At 42.4% G+C, this 19,600-nt stretch overlaps 1 protein-coding gene across 3 annotated transcripts in view; it reads right to left on the bottom strand.

Annotated features, from left to right (window-relative positions):
• The window catches only part of LOC147027871 (semaphorin-6A-like), a 200,432-nt gene that overhangs the window by 6,005 nt on the left and 174,827 nt on the right, over positions 1-19,600 (bottom strand). For all 3 annotated transcript variants that reach the window (XM_085877585.1, XM_085877586.1, XM_085877584.1), the window contains 6 exons: positions 14,131-14,221; positions 2,719-2,838; positions 2,431-2,519; positions 1,970-2,196; positions 1,416-1,547; positions 1,159-1,314 (listed from right to left, as the gene is read on the bottom strand). In XM_085877585.1, the coding sequence (XP_085733711.1) occupies positions 1,159-1,314; positions 1,416-1,547; positions 1,970-2,196; positions 2,431-2,519; positions 2,719-2,838; positions 14,131-14,221 (815 nt within the window). The remainder of the gene's footprint in view (positions 1-1,158; positions 1,315-1,415; positions 1,548-1,969; positions 2,197-2,430; positions 2,520-2,718; positions 2,839-14,130; positions 14,222-19,600) is intronic.

Genomic DNA, 19,600 nt, shown 5'->3' with positions numbered 1-19,600 from the left:
ATCTTGTCAAACTAATGCATGTGCATGCACCTTGGCCCCAAGGCCAAAATGCACGGCATTACGATTAAACATAAATTCTGGCCTTCAGGCCGAAATGAATGGTCACACGAAAAACAGTTAATCTTTCTCGAGATGGAAAAATACAAAATATCACCACCAAAGCTGGGCACATGTACTTCAACCCAAAGACAGAAGTACACAGTCATACAAATGTTGTCAAACGAATACACTTACATCCAGGCCTTGAGAGATCAAAATGCATGGTCATACAATTTCCCCACGCTCGCGAAGAAAAAAGCGGGGTTCAGCAATTGGTTCACTTTGTCTGTCTGTCCACAAACGTCAGTTTATGATCAAAAACAACTTAATTTCAATTGAATGTTATATTTTGAGCACGAATAGGAAGACAAGTCTGCCATTTAAAAGTGTTTTCACTCTGAATTTGTCCTGATCGCGCATGCACAGAGGAGTGAGATTAAAAAAAAAAAAACACTTCTGTTTGCCAACCAAACAAACATTGAAAATCATTCCAAACAGGAAGCTTACTGTTTTAAAGGACGTCATAAAGGACACAAACAACAGGCATGAAGAACTGATGTGACATGTTAAATATAATGGTGTAAAATACCACATCGATAAACTTCCGCAAAAAGTGTTTTTTCCAAGACCTTTAAAATCTTTATTTTGTTTCAAATTAATTATATACTTAAACACTGTGGAACACAAATCGCCTTTTTGGCACTTTCAAAAACCTTCCATTTCGAAGTATTTGAACAAAATATTATGGCATTTTACATCGTCCCGACCAATCAAATTTGCCGCTCGCAGACCCCGCCCATGTCCTTTTTTCTCCTGACTGTGTGGGGGTAAGGTGTTCCATAAAGTCTCTAGTTAAACAGTTCTACGGACTCTCTAGTCTGGTCCTAAGGCCAAAAGGCATGAACATACAAAAAAACAAACTTTCTGCCTTCAGGAATCAAGAGCAAAACAAATTAAGCATAAAACAGAGGACTTTCCACCAGGAATATTGTATGCTTTGTGACACCACATAACATTAAGGGTACGAACAGGCAATGAAGTGAAGCAGAGTACCTTATTTGCATAAATGAACAGGTCAGCCTGGATTCTATTTTAAATTAAATGCAGTACGAAAAATACCTGCTGGAGGAGTGGACAAGCCAGGGCCGGTGTGAAGTGGAAGGCACAGCAGATGCTGCTTGTGTGTGGGTTTTGATGAATGCCAAGGCTGGATCTGGGAAGTTTACAGAACTCTGGTATTGCTGAGCTGAACCGCGTCTTGCACAAGTGCCAGGCCTAATTATGGGGACAGGAATAAGTCCATAGTACTGTCTATCCCTGCATGGTATTTTGGCAAAAACACACACGCACACACACCAAAACCAACTTGAGCCCACCTCGGCTGAGGAATGTTGTCTTCAGGAACTAAGGTCCAGTAGGAGTCAGGTGTCCGCTGCTCCTGCAAACGTCCATCCAGTGCCCGATCGATTTCTTCCATGTGGAAGGCGCACACAGCTGAGCCGAATATACTGTGTCGACCATGGACCATATAATAAACAGACAAAACAAGTTTAGAAGCAACACACATTTATTATTATCATAAATTCAACTGGGCTAGTGAAGCTGTCTGTTTATTATGTACATACATGGAAATATGGATGGAAGGCAAATTGTACATAAATAAATTGAGAGCTGTTGGAAGGGTCAGGGAGGAAATGGAACAGTCAAGGGAATGTTGGGGGGGGGGGGTATGTTACAAGGAGATTGGAGAAAGAATTGACATGTATGAGAAAAAGGGGGTGGGGGGGGTGAATGTGGATGGAGGTGGAGGGGGGAAATGAGGGGTTGAATAATTCTGCCATTTTGGTTACATCACCAATTAAAAAAAAAAAAACAGCCAAGTACAGAAAAATAACACATCAGCCTTTTCTGTACAAGGATCGCAACACACCTGTTGGGTGGTGTTGTGAAAACAGCAACCACCATATCCCTGTCACTGATGCGAACCACCCCAGACACAGCCTGTAGTTCATTGAAATAGAAATGCGGTTCCCCAAGTTTTCCAGGCACAGAGCAATTGAGCCGAGTTTTCACAAAAGACGTCCAATGTCGCTCGAGCACGCGCTGAGAACCTCCAGCATCATTCTTGCACACGCGTGCTACTCGTGACACCATCAGCTTTGGAGATTGAGGAGACAAAGGTACACCCACAGTCTGCTTCGCTCAGATTGCAGGAAATCATGAATGCATCCCTTCGAGGACATCTACCAATCCAGGCAGTACATCAAGCTTTGGCCAGATTATGTTCCATCATTCCATCCCCTCCAGAACCTGACCCAAAATAAGAACATACGAGTTATCCCCAAATGGTAAGACTATTTCAAGTGTGGTAAGATTTTACAATTGCCTCACCTTTCCCAGGTTTCCAAACTCTGCAGCAATCTCTCGAAAGAAGAAGTAGACAAATTCTCCATATTCTAGCGCATCGATGAATACTGGTTCTAGGAAGAAGGAAGGCCTATATGAAAGTTCAAATGAGACCTGTATGCATGTTATGACAAATATGTTTTATGATATAAATCGTAGAAGAATATAGAATCAAACATGTGATGGGAGGGAGGGGTCAGGGTAAGGTGGGGGGTGGAACAATGCTCACGACGGCTGAAGGTATGTTATGCATCATTCAATCAGTCTGCCTACCTTTTAGCCACTTCGAGTCCAGGCGGACAGTGCGGAGAGGATACGAGTCACCCATACTCCGATAAATTACTGTATCGACGGCAAGGAAATCTGTAACTGTAGCTGAATACAGCTTTCCACCTGTGCAAATGGATGAAAAACAGATGGAGCACGTTGTCATCCAAAACTTGCAAATATCACTGCGATTGCTCATTACAAACACCATGGCAACACATTCACTGGACAATTGATATCTCTGATCACAAAGCAATCACCAAGGGGCCAAGGGACCTCCCTTGACCGAGAGAGGCTTGACTACCCTTGGCCCATGATCCAATGGTGACCATATTTTTTTACGGACCAACATATGACCTTGACCTTCAACATTTATGGATAGAGTGTAAATTAAGAAAATGTGTCCCCAGCTACAATCTGCACATAAAATTCAGCATCATGAAAATCAGAGAAAGATTATTCAAGTTATGATCAAAACGGTGTCTTTTGTTAATTAGGTCACAATCTGAAAAAAGTTGGTCAAGAACACGAACAAATATCAGGTGCATAACATCAGTGCAGGTACACGATTATGAAGCAAAAACCTATTGGAAGCCGAAGCGGTCTTTGAGATTCCACATTTGCAAAATTGAGCGATGACAAAAAACACATGTTTTTTTCAGATCGCCATTTGTTCTTGACCTTTAACTTGGTGGGGTATGATGTAAATAAAGCGTAAATGTGCCTTGCTCTCGGCTATCTATGTGGAGGGTAATGTCGTTCTGATTGTACTAACCTTTGTGGAGTTTTGGTGAAATTGTTTTAAATGACTATAATTGGGTCATGACCTTAAAAAATAGGTCAAGGTCAAGAACAATGATGTCGACCCCACATACTTTTTATTTCCATTATTGATGAACAATTTCATTTCAAAAGTCCCAGCCGGATCCGACATACAGTTCAGATATTGGCAGAAAAAAGGGAGAAAAGCCTAAATCGTGGTTTCGTATCCATAGGGGTGTAAGACCTTAACCTTTAACCCAGGTAGGCATGAAGTAAATGAAGCTAGCATTTCAAAAGTCCCAGCTGGCTCTGAGATACAGCTCTGAAATTGATACAATTAGGAAAATGGAAGAATACAGAGTGCAGGAAAAAATATTTTTTTTCTGAATAGTGGTTTAGTATTCCATGGGTTTTATAAACTCTGTGGTCCCATCAAAATTGGGGCTAATTGTACAAACAAACCCTACAACAGCAATAAGCCTTCCCTTATGATGTAGAGGGAGGCTTAATTAACCCTTGCCTTTATAATGGCTGCCACCACCATTTATCTGACTTAGTTTTGTTCACATTCATAGAAATGTCCAAAACTCTTCATTGGAGTCGCTCCTTCTTCTTCTCAGCACATGACTGCAGGTAGTATTATTTGCTGGGGGTATAGCTGTGCCACTGATGGAGTGCCCCATGCAAGTTGGTGCAGGAATTTGGAATTTGGCCAGCGTATCGGCAATATCTCGCCTACTCTTTATGAAGGAAATTGGAGTCGTCATTGATCATCTTACAATCATGTGTTGTCATTTTTTGACCATTAATGAGTAGTCAGGTCATCACGTTGGCCTATTGCCATGGTGTAGCTTACAAAGACCGGTTGACATCTCTTCTGTATGTTCAGATTGCTATACAGGAAATTTTGAATATGGCCACGGCTCCAACTCAAATTGGCCTACTTTGGGATTTTGTGGGATTTTCTTTCAATCTTAATCACCCTGTGGCAAACCTGAGAGGATAAAATAGTCAACTTAAGAAACGACTTGAAAGGATGGAGTTCTCCATGATGCATCTCCCCTGCTGGCCAACTGCATTAAACGGTAGTTTTAGTTAGAATCAGCACCACTGATGATCAAACCCAAAACAAGACAGCTCAGAGGGTGGCACGTTACCAAAGGAGATGTCCTGCAGGTTTAACATGCACTACCACCAATAACTCAAGAACAAAACCTTTTCCACCAAAGTTTACACATCAGATCACGTGACAAGTTACTCGATTCACGTTCCATGAAAACTAACTCGGAAGATTGAAATTTTAATGCCTTGACATTCTTAAGAAAGTATCATATTAATTAATTTTCTTGCTATTTTGGCAGGGGGTTTGGGGGGAGGGGCGGTTTGGGGGGAGGGGTGGTTTGGGTATCATTTTGGGGAAATGAAGAGGCAACCACAAAGTGTGTACTGCTATAACATGTAAACGAATTACCATGAAGGTTGGGCAGGTTACCTCCATCATGTGGGTCATGAATGAGCCAGCTGAGTTTTTTTTTTTTATAACAGCCACATGTGTAAATACTATCCATCCATTGGGACCATACTCTGTGCAGAGCATTGGTGTTGCCGAAGCAGTCTCCTTGGCTATTGGGCACAATCCTGGATGGGTCACCACTCCGACACAGTATACCAGCTAGCTGGGACTCATTTTGCCGACCTCGGAAGGATGACAAGCAGAGTCAACCCCACCTGGTATTAATTCAACAGCCAAGTGGGATTATGAACTCAGGATCCTAGGATCCGAAGCCCACTACCCTAACCACTGAGGCAACACCAGGCATACATTGAGCATGGCTCACATGAAAAAAAATCACTCGGTTTCTCAAGATTTGCCCCAAGCTTTACCTCGAGTACAGAAACTATGATTACTATGATGACTACTTTCATGGCTGCAATTAATCCCACCTTACACAATGCTACACAAGGAATTTAGACGCATGAGGAGGCAATTTGGCCCATCGTGCCTGCGACATATCAACACCAGACCAATTTATATAAAAAAGCAAAATGTAAAATGTTTTTTTTGTTGTTGTTTTTGTAGTTTTTTCTTTTTTTTCTTTCAGGGTTGGGCAAAGGTGGTTCTTGGGTGAGAAACACACATCAACTACAATCCTGGATGGGTCGATTTATCATTGATCTTCCTACGAATACAACCGAAAACACCCCCCTTGACGAGACCCCCACAGACAACACTCCACACAGATGCACACAATCACTCATCCATGCTCAAGCTACCTAAAAGTCCTGCCGATATCCCTATACTCTTTTATCTCCAATACTTCCAGGTACCTATCTAATTCCAATTTAAACTTATCTACTCTTTCTGCTGCCACTACCTTTCCAGGGAGACCATTCCATGTATTAACTACTCTCTGAGTAAAAGAACTCTCCTCTTCTTTACTTTCAGGCTATGGCCCCTGGTCCTATCACTGTCAACTCTGCTGAATAATTAATCTGCACTTATTATGTATATATACCTTTCATTATCTTAAACATCTCCATCATATCTCCTCGAAACCGGTTACTTTCTAGTGTATAAAGCTCCGTCTCCTTCAGCTGCTCCTCAGAGCGAAGTCTAGCTAGGCCCAAAATCAATCCAGTATCCCTGCACTGAACCCTCTCTGTGGCAGCGATGTCCTTCCTAAGTCCTGGTGACAAAAACTGCACACAATATTCCAGATGTGGCCCTCACTAAATTCCTACAAAATGTTAACACCACCTCTTTTGATTTATAAATGATCCCCCTCCACAAACAATGTAAAACCCCATTTGCTTTACCTATAGCTGTCTGGTACTATGCTGCCTGCTTACCTCCCGTATCTGTTACCACCCCCATATCCTTCTCCTGTGTGATACGCTCCAAAATTACCCCTTGCATCATATAATCTCTATTTTCATACTTCTTCCCCATCCCCAACACCTTACACTTGCTCAGGTTAAATTACATCTGCCAATCTTTTGCCCAATCTGTGCAAGTATCAATACTTTGCTCAATCTGATCACCAAGCCCTCGACTGCTAACCACCTCACCTCCAAGCTTTGTCTCACCTGCAAATTTGGAAAGTCTACTCTTCATTCCACTATCCAAATCATTGATGTAAATTATGAATAATAATGGTCCTAGTATTGATCCCCGAGGTACCTCACTAATTACATCCTCCCAGCAAGACATCCTCCCACTCACAGCCACTCTTTCTTTCCGATCACTAAACCAGTTTGCAATCCAATTAGCGACCTGACCAGTCACCCCACAAGCCCTCACCTTGGCTAATAACTTACTATGTGGTACCTTATCAAATGCCTTCTTAAAGTCTAAATATACTATGTCCACTGTCATTCCCTCATCCACCCAATCAGAAATTGCTTCATAGAACTCTAAAATATTTGTTCGACAAAACCTATCTTTGGAAAACCCATGCTGACTACCTTTAATTAGATTGTATTTATTTAAATGGTTCCTTATCGGGTCCCTAATTAATGTCTCCAACACTTTCCCCACAACTGAAGTCAAACTTTTTCTTCTTCTTCTTCTTCTTCTTCTTCTTCTTCTTCTTCTTCTTCTTCTTCTTCTTCTTGCGTATGGCAGCTTGGCTGCCGGGAAGCTATCATTTTGTTGGGGCGTGACTATGCTGCTGATGCTGGGCCCCAATATCAGTACACTAGTACTCATTTCACCAACCTTGGAAGGATGACAGGCTGAGTCAACCCCACTTGGTGTTAATTCAGCAGCCAACAGGGCTCAAGCTCAGGACCGAAGATCCAAAGCCACCCACCCTAACCACTAAGCCAACACCAGGCTGTTGAAGTCAAACTAACAGGCCAACAGTTCCCCAATTCTTCTGTGGATCCTTTCTTAAATAATGGTGTTCCATTTGCTACTCTCCAATCCTCCGGTACCTGTCCTGACTCCAGGGAACTATTGAAAATATCCGTTAATATCTCGCTTACCTGCTGAGTCACCTCCCTTAATACTCTCAGGTGCATATTATCTGGCCCCGGAGCCTTATCTACTCTTAGATTACCTAGCTGTTCCTTTACTTCCTCTACTCCAACCTGGATCTTCTGTAAAAGCCCTTCCTCACCTCCTCGATAGATACTCTCAATGACTGGCAATTCTCCTGACTGTTCTTGTGTAAATGTTGAAGGAAAATACCTGTTTAATAAGAGCGAGAATTGCTTTACAATACTTGTCCCCGACCAGTCCCAATGAATGTTCGGGAGATAAAAATTTGTTTGCGTTTGACGCACGCTTGAGCCAATAGCGGGACCAAAAAGAAGAAGAAGAAACACTCTAACACACCGTGTTTGTATTGGGTCTATTTGGAAAAATAAAAGGAAAACCAATTTTCAATCACTGATATCTTTTGTAGACTGGAAATAAATAAAGACAACGAGGAAGACAAACCAGAGATAAAAATTAGTTTGTTTTAACACACGCTCGAGCCAATACTGGAACAAAAATGAAGAAGAAGAACCTCTCTATATACTACTAAGTTTTATTTGCATCTCGACTTTGCCTAATTTGTATTAAAAATAACCCAATGTACATACATGAAGCAACAACATGCGTACGGCTTATGTGCATATATAATACAGAGATGCCAACTTTTGGAAATCAGAATTAGGGAGTATTTGCAACCGACACCAAATAATGTGCGCGAAGCGCACATCTCGAGCGCGGAGCGCTCGACCCTTGCGGCGGAGTCCAGGGCCCGCCTTAGGGCCCTGGAAGCTCTGGGGTTCTAGACGCTCTCTAGTGCCCTCTGAGCCCTATTTTGGAGCATTTAACATGTTAAGAATTCCCACTTTTTGAACAAAAAAGGGGAAAATTGTGCACTTTTTAATGTTACATGTATGTTAATATTAGTAAGTTAGGGGACAATCAAAGATTAACAAAAAGCACAAAAGAAGCAATATTTTTCTTACCTTACTGGCTGGTACTACTGCTGCTTGCTTTTTCCATGGCAGCTTTGCTGAGTGACAGCTGTGTGGCTCTTTTAGCCCTTCTGATTATGTCTTTGCTGTATTCTCTCTGGTAGCAAGGGGTGCTATGAGCTAGTTTTTCAATTAAGAGAGCTTCCAGGGTTTTGACACTCAAATTGGGACGAAATTCAGTATGATTCTTCCGTACAAGACTGAGTGCCCGCTCACATGATGCGTTCGAATGAGGAATGACCAAGATTCCCTTCATCACTTTGCTCAAATTAGGATACTTCTTGGCACCAGTGCAGGGATCTGTGAGCTGTGAAATCCGATGCCACTGCTCATCCACTCTCACTGTCTCAGTAGCAATTGTAGCTATGGAGGCGTCTGCCTGGTCGTGAGCGAATTCACTCTCAAGACTGTCTATGTCACTATCATCGCCACTGAACAGACAGGGGAATTTCTTGATGAAAAACTCCACACAGTCAAACCCCACTTCTTGGTGTAGCTTAACATCCAGCACCTGAGCATGCTTTGCTAATTCATCATCTAGCGGCCAGGTTTTGAAGATGTAATTGCAGGCTTTCACATAATATGAGCGAACTGCACTGAAGAAACCTTGGATGTCTGACTCACTCAGAGTGAAGGTGGATTTCTTGAGACTCCTTTGTTCCCTTATATACAGTTTGGCATCGTTCCCAATCATGAGGTCCTCATCATTCTTCTGATGATGTCTGTCAGAGAAGGGTACATTTACCAGAGCAACCGATGACACCGATGGTTTCAAAAACCGTACGAAGATATCTTTCAGAAGACCATTCAATTCTCCGTGCAGGAGATGAATACAGGGTTCGTCTCTTTGGAGCAGAAGATTCCCCTTCTCAAAAAGCTTGTTAGCATATCGAAGGAAGAAACGATAGAGTTTTGTTTGTGGAGACAAGAACATCCTGTTGACACGTTTTTCTCTAGATTCCTGCACAGTGTTTGAGGAAGATGCGCTTTTAGTTGTAGAACTCGTAGTACACTTAGCCGCAGGGCGATCACACTTGCGTTTACTGCCAGCAGAAGAGGTCAGACTCGTAGTACCAGATCCAATTTTACGTTTGAGGAGAGAGCTTGAGGTAGGTGCAGCCAAGGAAGAAGACCTCTGATTCGAAGGTTTTGCTGAGCTTCTATCAAGTGATTTGGCAAAAGCAGAACTTAACTTGGGTCCTTCTTTGCCTGTAGATGGGACTATCACAGTCTTTCTCGACTCTGAAGGGATCTGCTTTGTAGATGAACGTGATGAAGGGCCGGTGATGCTACCTGCTCTCAGCATTGGTTTTGGTGCTGTCCCTGCTGTCTTCTTCGCAGCAGATACTGCAGTGGTAGTGGTGAATGCTGCTCCACTAGTGCTTGATCCTGCAGTGCCAGTACTGTCAGTAGATACAGTGCCGTCCTTCTTGCTCGTTGTTAGAGTCTTGGCTACAGTTGGTTGCATTTTTCTTCGTACTTCTTCTTTGAAGAAGAGGCGAAGGTGGCTCCCACTGTTCAATCAGCCTGTCTAGGCACTGACCAAGGGACAGCCACCTTGTTGCAACATGCTTCAGAATCTTGTGTGTCGGGGCATCACAGAGTTCTTGCAGTGCTTTCACTCCTTTGACGCGTTTACTACTTTTGTCCAAGTAGTAGTAAATATCGATGAGAAAGTCATCTAATTCAATGGGTAAGGCCTGAGCCGCCTTCTTGGCCGTATTGTGCATCATATGGCAAGGGCATCCCATGATGTAGCACTCTGGATTTTGTTTGTGGATATAAGCAGCGACTCCTTTGTGCTTGCCCACCATGACAGAGGCATTATCAGCACAAAAGGAAACACAATTTCCCCACGGAATTTTCCTGTCACTGAACTCATGATCAAGCAGTTTGAAAATGTTTTCTCCAGTGGAATCTTGTTTGCACGCAGGCAAACTTAGCAAACCTTGCTTCACAATCCCAGCACTGTTGTCATAGTACGAAATCAGGACAGGATATAGTTGGGCCTCACCACTGTCATTGCTACCGTCTGTAGCTAGGCTAAATGGAGCGAGTCTAGCAATATCGGCAATAGATGAAGCAGTAACATTTGACAACTCACCAATTATTGCTGAAGTTTTTGTTCTTGCACATCCATACTTTGAAGCAACTTTTGAATCTGGAAACATCTTTTGAAATAGAGGTCCAGCATGATCTGAGACTGATATGGGCAAGTTATGTTCCACAATAAATCCACTAAAGAGAAGTTCCGCTCGGGTAACATCCTCTTCCTCGCTTGTCCCTTGTTTGGTGAAATAATTCAGAAGTGTACCGGTACTCGTGCTCGAAGATCTCTCCTTTGCAATATCTGTGTGCCGTTTGCTTCCAACGTGCTTCCGAATATCATCGCGACCTCCCTGCTCAACTGAAATATCAACGCTGCATACTGTACAATACGCATGATGAATTCCTCTTTCAGACTTTTGAATACACGGGTATTGGAGACTGTATTCGGTCTTGTACTTCTGAGACCATTTCTTGGTCTTCGTAAGCTTCTTTTCTGCCATTTCGTAATCAACATCGAGGGCTTGAAGCATCGGTAACTTCGAAGTCGATGTTCCACAGCTGCAGCGCGACTCGTAGAACTCTAGCGGCTGTGAAACACCGCACGGTGGTCGCGACCGCCGGGCTGGTACGGGGCCCAGCTGCATGCAGTGAGCGTATCGCATGCATATACACTGTGCATACATACCGCATGCACTGTATTGCACACATACCGCATGCACTAAATCTCAGTGCATGATCGCATAAGCGAGATCCAGACCCAATGTTTCCCTGCTCCTCATTTGAATTTGCAATTTTTTACGTACAATTTGGTAGCAGCGAACGTTATGGAGTTACCACATGCTATACGTAGCAGACGATGCTTTTCATTCAATTCTCATACGAGTACATTCTGATTAGTGAACAGTGCAAAAATATCAAAATTTCGGGAGGATAAGGATAGTGATCGTAAGGGCGGGAGTTTGGGTGAATTTTCGGAAGCCTCCCGATGAAATCGGGAGGGTTGGCATCTGTGATAATACATCGTGGTTATATACCTAGGATCATTCCAATTGCACTCGGCCATGGACTAACACTCAGGCCTAAGGCCTGAGGTCTGCCAATCTATGCTGCTTCATGCAATGGTGGCACATGATTTTATTCGAGTGGAGTCAGGCCAGCTTTCCAGCCAATGGCGTGGAGTCAGGGTAGCTGAACACTGACCCATGTATAATACATTATATTTTCTGAGTTTAAAAAGGGCATAAATCTGTAAAAAAAAAATTGACAAAACGCACTTAAAATCGAACTTGTTCTATAACTTATCATAATAAAGCCATGTACCAAGTTTCAGTTGAATATGTTAAAAGGTATGGGACAAAAAGTAAAAAAAAAACAATACGGGTGGGACAGACGGACGGACGGACACATGGAGAGCAAGCCTATAGTCCCCTCCAGTGAAACCAATAGAGAACTAATACGCCTGCCATCTAACTTTTCTCACTAACCACTCTCTCCGTGCTATTCCTCAATGGGCCCACACTGGTCCTAACCTGTTTCTTTCCCCTGATATACTTAAAGAATGCCTTGCTATTATGCTTAACATTCTTAGCCATGTCCTTCTCATACTCTCTTTTGGCTTGCTGAGTTATTTTCTTAACTTGTCTCTGTTTACTCTGATAGCGATACAAATCTACCTTTAGTCTTGTTATTTTAAATCTAATTAATGCTTTATGCTTCTTTTTAATAGCATTCCTTATCTCACTACTCAACCACCCTGACCTCTTTCTGCTTCTAGTTTTACACTTCATTGGAATGTACTTACTCTGCACTCAACACATTTGCTCCTTGAAGGTTTCCCATTTTTCTGATGCTGATTGTCCTATTGGTAGCTTCTCCCAATCTACATCACCAAACTCTCTCCTCATACCCTCAAGGTTTGCCTGACTTACTCTATTATACTGAACTCTAACGCTTAACATAATCTTTGTACACACGATGTTATGGTCACTTGCTCCAAAATGCTCCCCAACCAACACCATCTCCACCACATATTGGGATCTTTACTAAAAAGGAGGTTTAACACTTTACTCTCCCTAGTGGGCTTATCTACAAACTGGGTTAAAAGCAATCCTGGAATAAATCCAGGAAATCCTCATCTGCTCTGCCCTTTCCCTGGACCCAATTTATCCCCAGCAAGTTAAAAAAATCCCATAATCAATACTCTTCACCGACATACCCTTTTGAATTCTTCATATACTCCTCCTTCTTCCTCTTCCTTCACACCGACAAAAGCATCTTACCAGTATCTTACTGTTTTTACAATCTCTAATCTCTGTCCATACAGAATACTCTACATTAATTCCTTCTTAATATATCAACTCTTTCTCTTGATGCAATGCTGTCTTTTACCCAGATTGCGACGACTCCTATTTTCTCCTTCCTATCACACCGATACACCTTGTCGCCTTCTAATCCTGTCCTCCAGTTACTCTCATTAAACCATGTCTCACTTACTGCAACTATATCGTACTCCTTGCTATCTACTTTGGCCTCAAGCTCTTCCATCTACATTTATGTTGGCCTATGTTGATCTTTTGGACTTTCTGACCTCAAAAATAATTGGCTAGTTGAATTCAGTGACCTGAAATGAAAATACTCTTCAAATTTCAAGTCAATTGGATGAAAATTGAGGATTTTAGAAAATTTGGCCCAAATTGGCCTTTTGGCCTAGGTTTACCTCAAAATCAATAGGTCAATGAATTCAGTGACCTGAACTGCAAATGCTCTTCAAATTTCAAGTTAATTGGATTAAGGATGATGATTTTACAAATTTGGCCTGTACTGACCTTTTGGTTTATGTTGATCTTTTTGCCAGTGGTGACCACAAAAATAATAGGTGGTTGAATTCAGTGACCTGATATGTAAATCCTTTTCAAATTTCAAGTCAATCAGATGAAAATTGAGGATTTTAGAAAATTTGGCCCAAATTGGCCTATGTCGAACTTTTGGCCTATGTTTACTACAAAATTAGTAGGGGATTGAATTTTGTAACCTGATATGCAAATGCTCTTCAAATTTCAAGTCAATCAGATGAAAATTGAGGATTTTAGAAATTTGGCCGATGTTGACGTTTTGGTCTATGTTGACGTATACGTTGGTCTATGTCTACTGACGAAATGTGGTATAAAGTGTTTGTGATAGTTACACCTGATATTACGAATTGAATGAACGGTTGTGAATCCATATCCCCAAATTATTTCTCAAATCCCAGGAGCATTGGCATCTACAATGTACATAAACTTACATGGGATAACTTTTGGCACTCAAACAGAATGTGAATATTGCGACGATGAATAAGATTTAAATGAACCGTTTAAGCACAAGTTCAATTATGAAGCCTAAGTATTACAATATCTCACTATGAGCTCGCCAAGACCATGATACCATATCCTAAAATGGACAACTGCATACATAAGCGGTGAGGGAGTTGCCACTGATACGACAGAGGACTGACCGTCATGGATGGTCGAGCTCATTTACAAGTATATGAACATGATGCATGATATTCCACTGTTGCTCTTTGAGAATCACATGGGATGTGTTTATAGACTGGGTTGTGCAAGGAAGCATAAATAATTAAGATTTAACAGTTACCTGCATACACAGCAGCTGCTGTGTGCCTGGCATCATATGGGCACTTCGCCGTCCCGCTCACCTCCTCACCTGTGAACTCGAGTGAGGGTAGCTGTTCGTAGGGAGGGTAGAGAAAAGAGCTGCATCAATGAAGTCATCACAGAACTGTAAATTGGTGATCTCAACAACAGTCTGGGATGTGTGTTTGCTTGCAAAGTGCAGTTATAATTTTAAGCAATGGCTTCCCTGGTTTAAGACCAGATGTAAAGAATCCCAGTTTGAATGGAGACTCCCTTTCTTTAAAATTAGAAACTTGAATGTTTGGACACTTCGTAGGTAGTTTTTTTCCCAATGGAGCCTTCATTTTTCATTCGATTGAGAGTGGGAAGTTAAGAAAGAGATAGAGATCAGTGTATATAGAGATGAGTAGCATCAACTGATGACAGATTTGCTTCAAAGTTGACAAAAGGGATCCTCAAAGTTTGCATTAACGACCATTGCTTGTTTTTGGCTCAACCAAGTTTAGGCAGACAAAAGGTAAAAGGTTTGCCAAGACAAATCCGAATGGCAGTTGACCATTTAAATATGACAAATCTGCATGTTCACTTTCTTATTATTACAATATACAGTATATAAAGCTCATTCTAACCACTCACTGACTGACTGACTGACTTATATTAATGGTCGATACCTTATAGGTGACATAGAAAGCTGAAATTTTGCGTGCTGACAGATATTGAAGCCGATGCACCGGGAAAAAAAATCACAGAACTGTCAGAACGTGTCCATAAATGAAAATATAAATAAATTAAAACAAATAAATGAAAAAAAAAATAAATGCAGGTGAGCGACCTGAGACAATGGGGGAAGCACGGTCATTTTGCATGCCGACGGACATCGAAGCCAATACACCGGGGGGGGGGGGGAATCACAGAACCGTCAGAAAGGGTCCGTAAATGAAAATAAATAAATGAAAAAAAAGGGAAGGAAAAAAAAACAAATGCAGGTACTCGAGACAATGGGGAAGCACGGTTTGTTATTGCTTACAATGTGTAAGCATACCCCGCTCGTTAATATATACCAGCATAACCCGCGCTCTGCGCGACATGTTGGGGTGGGTGTGTTTGAGAAAGGAACTAATGCAGAGTATCAGTAGTAATTTTACTTTCATGCAGTAAGTGGAATACGATTTCACTGTTTCAGAACCATTTTATTTACTTTTTTTTGTACCATGCACCTCATATGGTCTTTGAGATAATGTAAGCCGAATATCACGTTACTCGAGCGCAGAACAAAGTCGAATATAGCGCGACACGAAACCACAAACTCGGAAATAATATACAAGATAGGTAAATAAGTGATGGTATCCTAAACGGGCAGCACTCAGTTGGCCTGTTTGGCATTCCCTTCTGAGCACGTACTGAATGATGATGGAATGTCAGGTTGAAGGTTCAAATGCTCTCTTGTCTGATGACGTAAAAGTCATTTGTCTAAAAGTACAAAGATGTCTCCAAATGTCCTTGTCATTGCATGTTACTTGTGTCAGATCCCCAATGAGTCTTAAATGACTGTTAAAACAAATCTGCTCACGGTCATGCTTCATACCAAATATGTACATATATGAAAGTGGCCAAGTGGGAGGTTTTCTGTGGTTCTTAAACAAAGGAGTATGTCAAAGATGGGAATATATTTGAATGCCATGTAAGACAGCGGAGCATGGGTATGAAATAAACAAGATGTAAAATTTCAAATCACGGCACAGCAACAAAATTTAGAAATGTTTGAATGATGAGAGTCACACGATTTGATGTAAACACACAAGCATTTATAATAGTCCATAAACCAAAGGTAGATGCAGACCATTCGTACATTGTCATCTAATATGGGGCCATGGTTCATGTGTTTAAATGATAAAGTGGGCAATGCAACTAAAGTATGTTGGAAACGTTACACAAGGAATTTGGATGTAGGAGGATGCCATTTGGCCCATCAAGGCTGCGCTACATTTACAGATTAATCCAATTTAACAGTTCAGCAAACTTCGATTCACTTGGGGAGATGTGTGGGGTGGAGGAATGGGGATGAGAACAGTGGGGCAAGTACAGACATCACCAGGCTACTTTATACACATACATAATAATAACAAATAATATGTAGTATTATTAAAAAGGCAGGACCTAGAACTATGCACACTAGCCTGGGTTTGAATCCCAACCCAGCTATAAACTGTCATCCCAGTGTTTCACAGGCAGGGTGATTCATCAATGTGTGGGTCGTCCTTAGGATCGACGCTAAATGGGAATCCTGTCTGCCGACATAGGTTGCTGGATGTTACAGATCACCCCTACTGTTGTCCTTAGCGAAGAGTAGGTGGACTAGGCATCCTGAAGAAATTCCAAATTCCTGCCATAACTACTGCTGGGGAAGTTGATTTCCTCTTTAAGCATTTGTAATCGGTGTGAATGAATAAAGACTCACAAAAATATCACTTGAACTTGGGTAAAATGCTGCAGCTGAGAGGATTCCATTGTAAACATGATTAACTATGTATTCTGTTACATTTGCTTTCTGTAAAACATACATCTACCTTCAGTTGGTATTGATGTCATTTTTTGATTAAAACGATGGAACAACCTGGAAATGTTGCATAAGTTCCAGGAAGACTTAAGTATATCAATTAGTAGATGATGAAATATAACTTTAGATATTTCTTATTTAGTTCACAAATTTAATGAATATCATGCATGGCTTTTTGTGGAGCGGCACCAGTCAGAATGTCAGAATGCAATGCTGTTCTTTATCAACGCTGAGAATGTGTCGAAGTAATGATTCACTCCCTTGATCTGTGGAACTGTTTGTACATCTAAACCCTGTGGGAGCTTGAGGAGCTGTTGTACTTTTTTCTGATTGGCTGTACTTGGGCCTTGTCTACTGGAACCAACATTGTTTAGACAGATTCTGTTCCACTCCTTCCCAGACGAAAGACTATTTCTCTTTTATCCTGCTTGTTCAATGATCCCCCCCCCACTCATCCCTGCTTCGATATACTGTATAACGCTTGGATTAGGGATTTTTTTTGTTTCATTGATGGAGATTTCTCCCGTATGTGCGCACCTACATATTTGTATTAAAGATTCTCCTTTGTATGCTGAATCTGAGTGGAAATTGAGTTTATTTTTATTACAGGAAGCAATGACAAACCACCCAGTATAACCCTTGCCAATAAACTGCTTTGGCAGCACCAATGCTCGGAAACAGAGTATGATGCATCAAAATGAGCCTGGTGTTGGCTCAGTGGTTAGGGTGGTGGCTTGGGATTCTAGGGTCCTGAGTTCAAGCCCCGTTGGCCGCTGAATTAATACACCAGGGGGTTGACTCAGCCTGTCATCCTTCCGAGGTCGGCAAAATGAGTACCAGTTCCAGTGTGTGTACTGGTAGAGGGGCACTGCATCAGCGACACAGTCGCGCTTCAAGAAATGATAGCAACCCCGGCAGCTAAGCTGCCATACGACCACCACCATACATCAAAATCAGAATTGCAGTTTTTATAATTTTCGAATTGCTTTTATTTTTAAAAGGTTTTTTGGAGGGTGGGAGAGGGAGGGGGGTTTAAGGGAGCCGAAGGGTTGTAAGGTGAAGAATTTACAAACAGAGACAGCACATGTGTTTGTTTGTGCCTGTGAGAGGGTCTCGTCACCTTTTGATGAGACCCTCTCACAGACGTCACAATCACTACACAGGTAAACAACAACCCATCTTTACCTCAGCAACCTACCATTCCTGCCAATATCAATATACCCTTCTATCCCCAATGCTTTAAGGTATCGACAGTATATCATTCACATTTAAACGAATCTACTGTTTCTGTTGCCACTACCTTTCCAGACAGACCATTCCATGCACTTATTACTCTCTGAGTGAAACACCCCCCCCCCCCACTCTGCCTTACTACCATCGTAGCTCTCCTCTTATTTACTCTCAGGTATGGCCACTACTCCTGTCACTGTCCGTTCTGCTGACAAACTCTTCATTATCTTAAACATCTCCATCAGATCCCCTCATAACCTCCTTTCTAATGTAAAAAGTTCTGTCTCCTTCATCCACTCCTCGTCGGTTCGTCAATAGCTCGGCCCAGAATCAATCTAGTCACTATGCTGAACCCACTTTATGGTAGCGATGTTCTTCCTCAGATGTGGTGACTGAGTAGGGGTTTATTTCTCATGTATCTGTAAAGCAGCTTGAGAGTTTTTTAAGGAGACTCCAATTACAATCTTATGAGAACAATTGGTTAGTACGAGTATTATTTCAAACCGTAAAGCATGTCCATGTATGTATGTATTTTTATATATATATGTATATATGTATATATATATATATATATATATATATATATATATATATATATATATATATATATATATATATATATATATATATATATATATACATATATATATTGTTACGGATTCGCGCCCGCCGGCGTGCTGACGGCCACGTAACTCGAATCGCGGCACATCGCCCACCGGACGGACAATCCAGTCGTGACCCTCTCGGACTAACGCCGGGAACCAGTCACGGGTGGACCTTTCGGTCTCACCGCGATCGAGCCAATCGGCCCCCGCGTGGGATAGGGTTGCTCGCCAAATTCGACCTACCTAAGAACCCACACGGAGGGTAGACTGGGCGATCGCACCTCGCCGCAGGTCGACTTCGGACACGGGCCACTTAAGCGACCCGTTCCGTACTATCGGGATAACCGAGCGGTGTTATTCGTCGACCTCGACGGTTCGATTAATTATCGGGCGTATTCAGCCCGCTACCAACCCTTTACGTGAAGCAAGATGAGGATTCAATGAAAGAAATGACGAAGCGAAGCGGGAAACAGTTCAACACAAAACACATTTATTCGTGATGACGGAAAGCGCACATATACAATTCCACCAAAAGCACATAGAAAAGAAGAGAAACACAATGCAATTCCACCAAAAGCACATAGAAGGAAAAGAAACACAATGCAGAGCTAATACCGACTACGCGAGCACACGGCAACACTTATACAATTTTACTTCACAGACGGCGCCGACAACACATACCCAAAACCAAGAAAAAGAACACCCTCAAGGATGAGGCGGGCCTGAGGCCGAGACCGGGTCGGGCCTACCCGTCTGGTGATGAGACGCGGAGCGGCGATGGTGCCTCAACTCCGCGGGCCTCGCGGACAGTGTTTTGGTAGGGGGTGGGAAAGGGGCCCCCTTGGTCGCACTATCTCAGCGCGGGGGGAAACAGGAGGGGGTTGCTGATGCTCGGTGGAAAGGAGGATTTCTACTCTGCCTCGAGTCCCGCGACGAGTGTCTCCACCTCGACCAGGTCGCGCCGTCGGCCTCCCTGGTGTGCAGCTCCCGGCACGACGCGAGCACCCCCTCGTCTGCCCTCGCCGCCTCTCCACAGCTCCGTCCTCTTCGCTCCGACTCCAACGCACACGACGACGACG

This window comes from Eptatretus burgeri, chromosome 4, assembly GCF_056783735.1.
Source record: "Eptatretus burgeri isolate ZD-2024b chromosome 4, Ebu_testis_v1, whole genome shotgun sequence".
Classification (NCBI taxonomy): Eukaryota; Metazoa; Chordata; class Myxini; order Myxiniformes; family Myxinidae; genus Eptatretus; species Eptatretus burgeri.
This window is presented reverse-complemented; position numbering and strand designations above follow the sequence as displayed.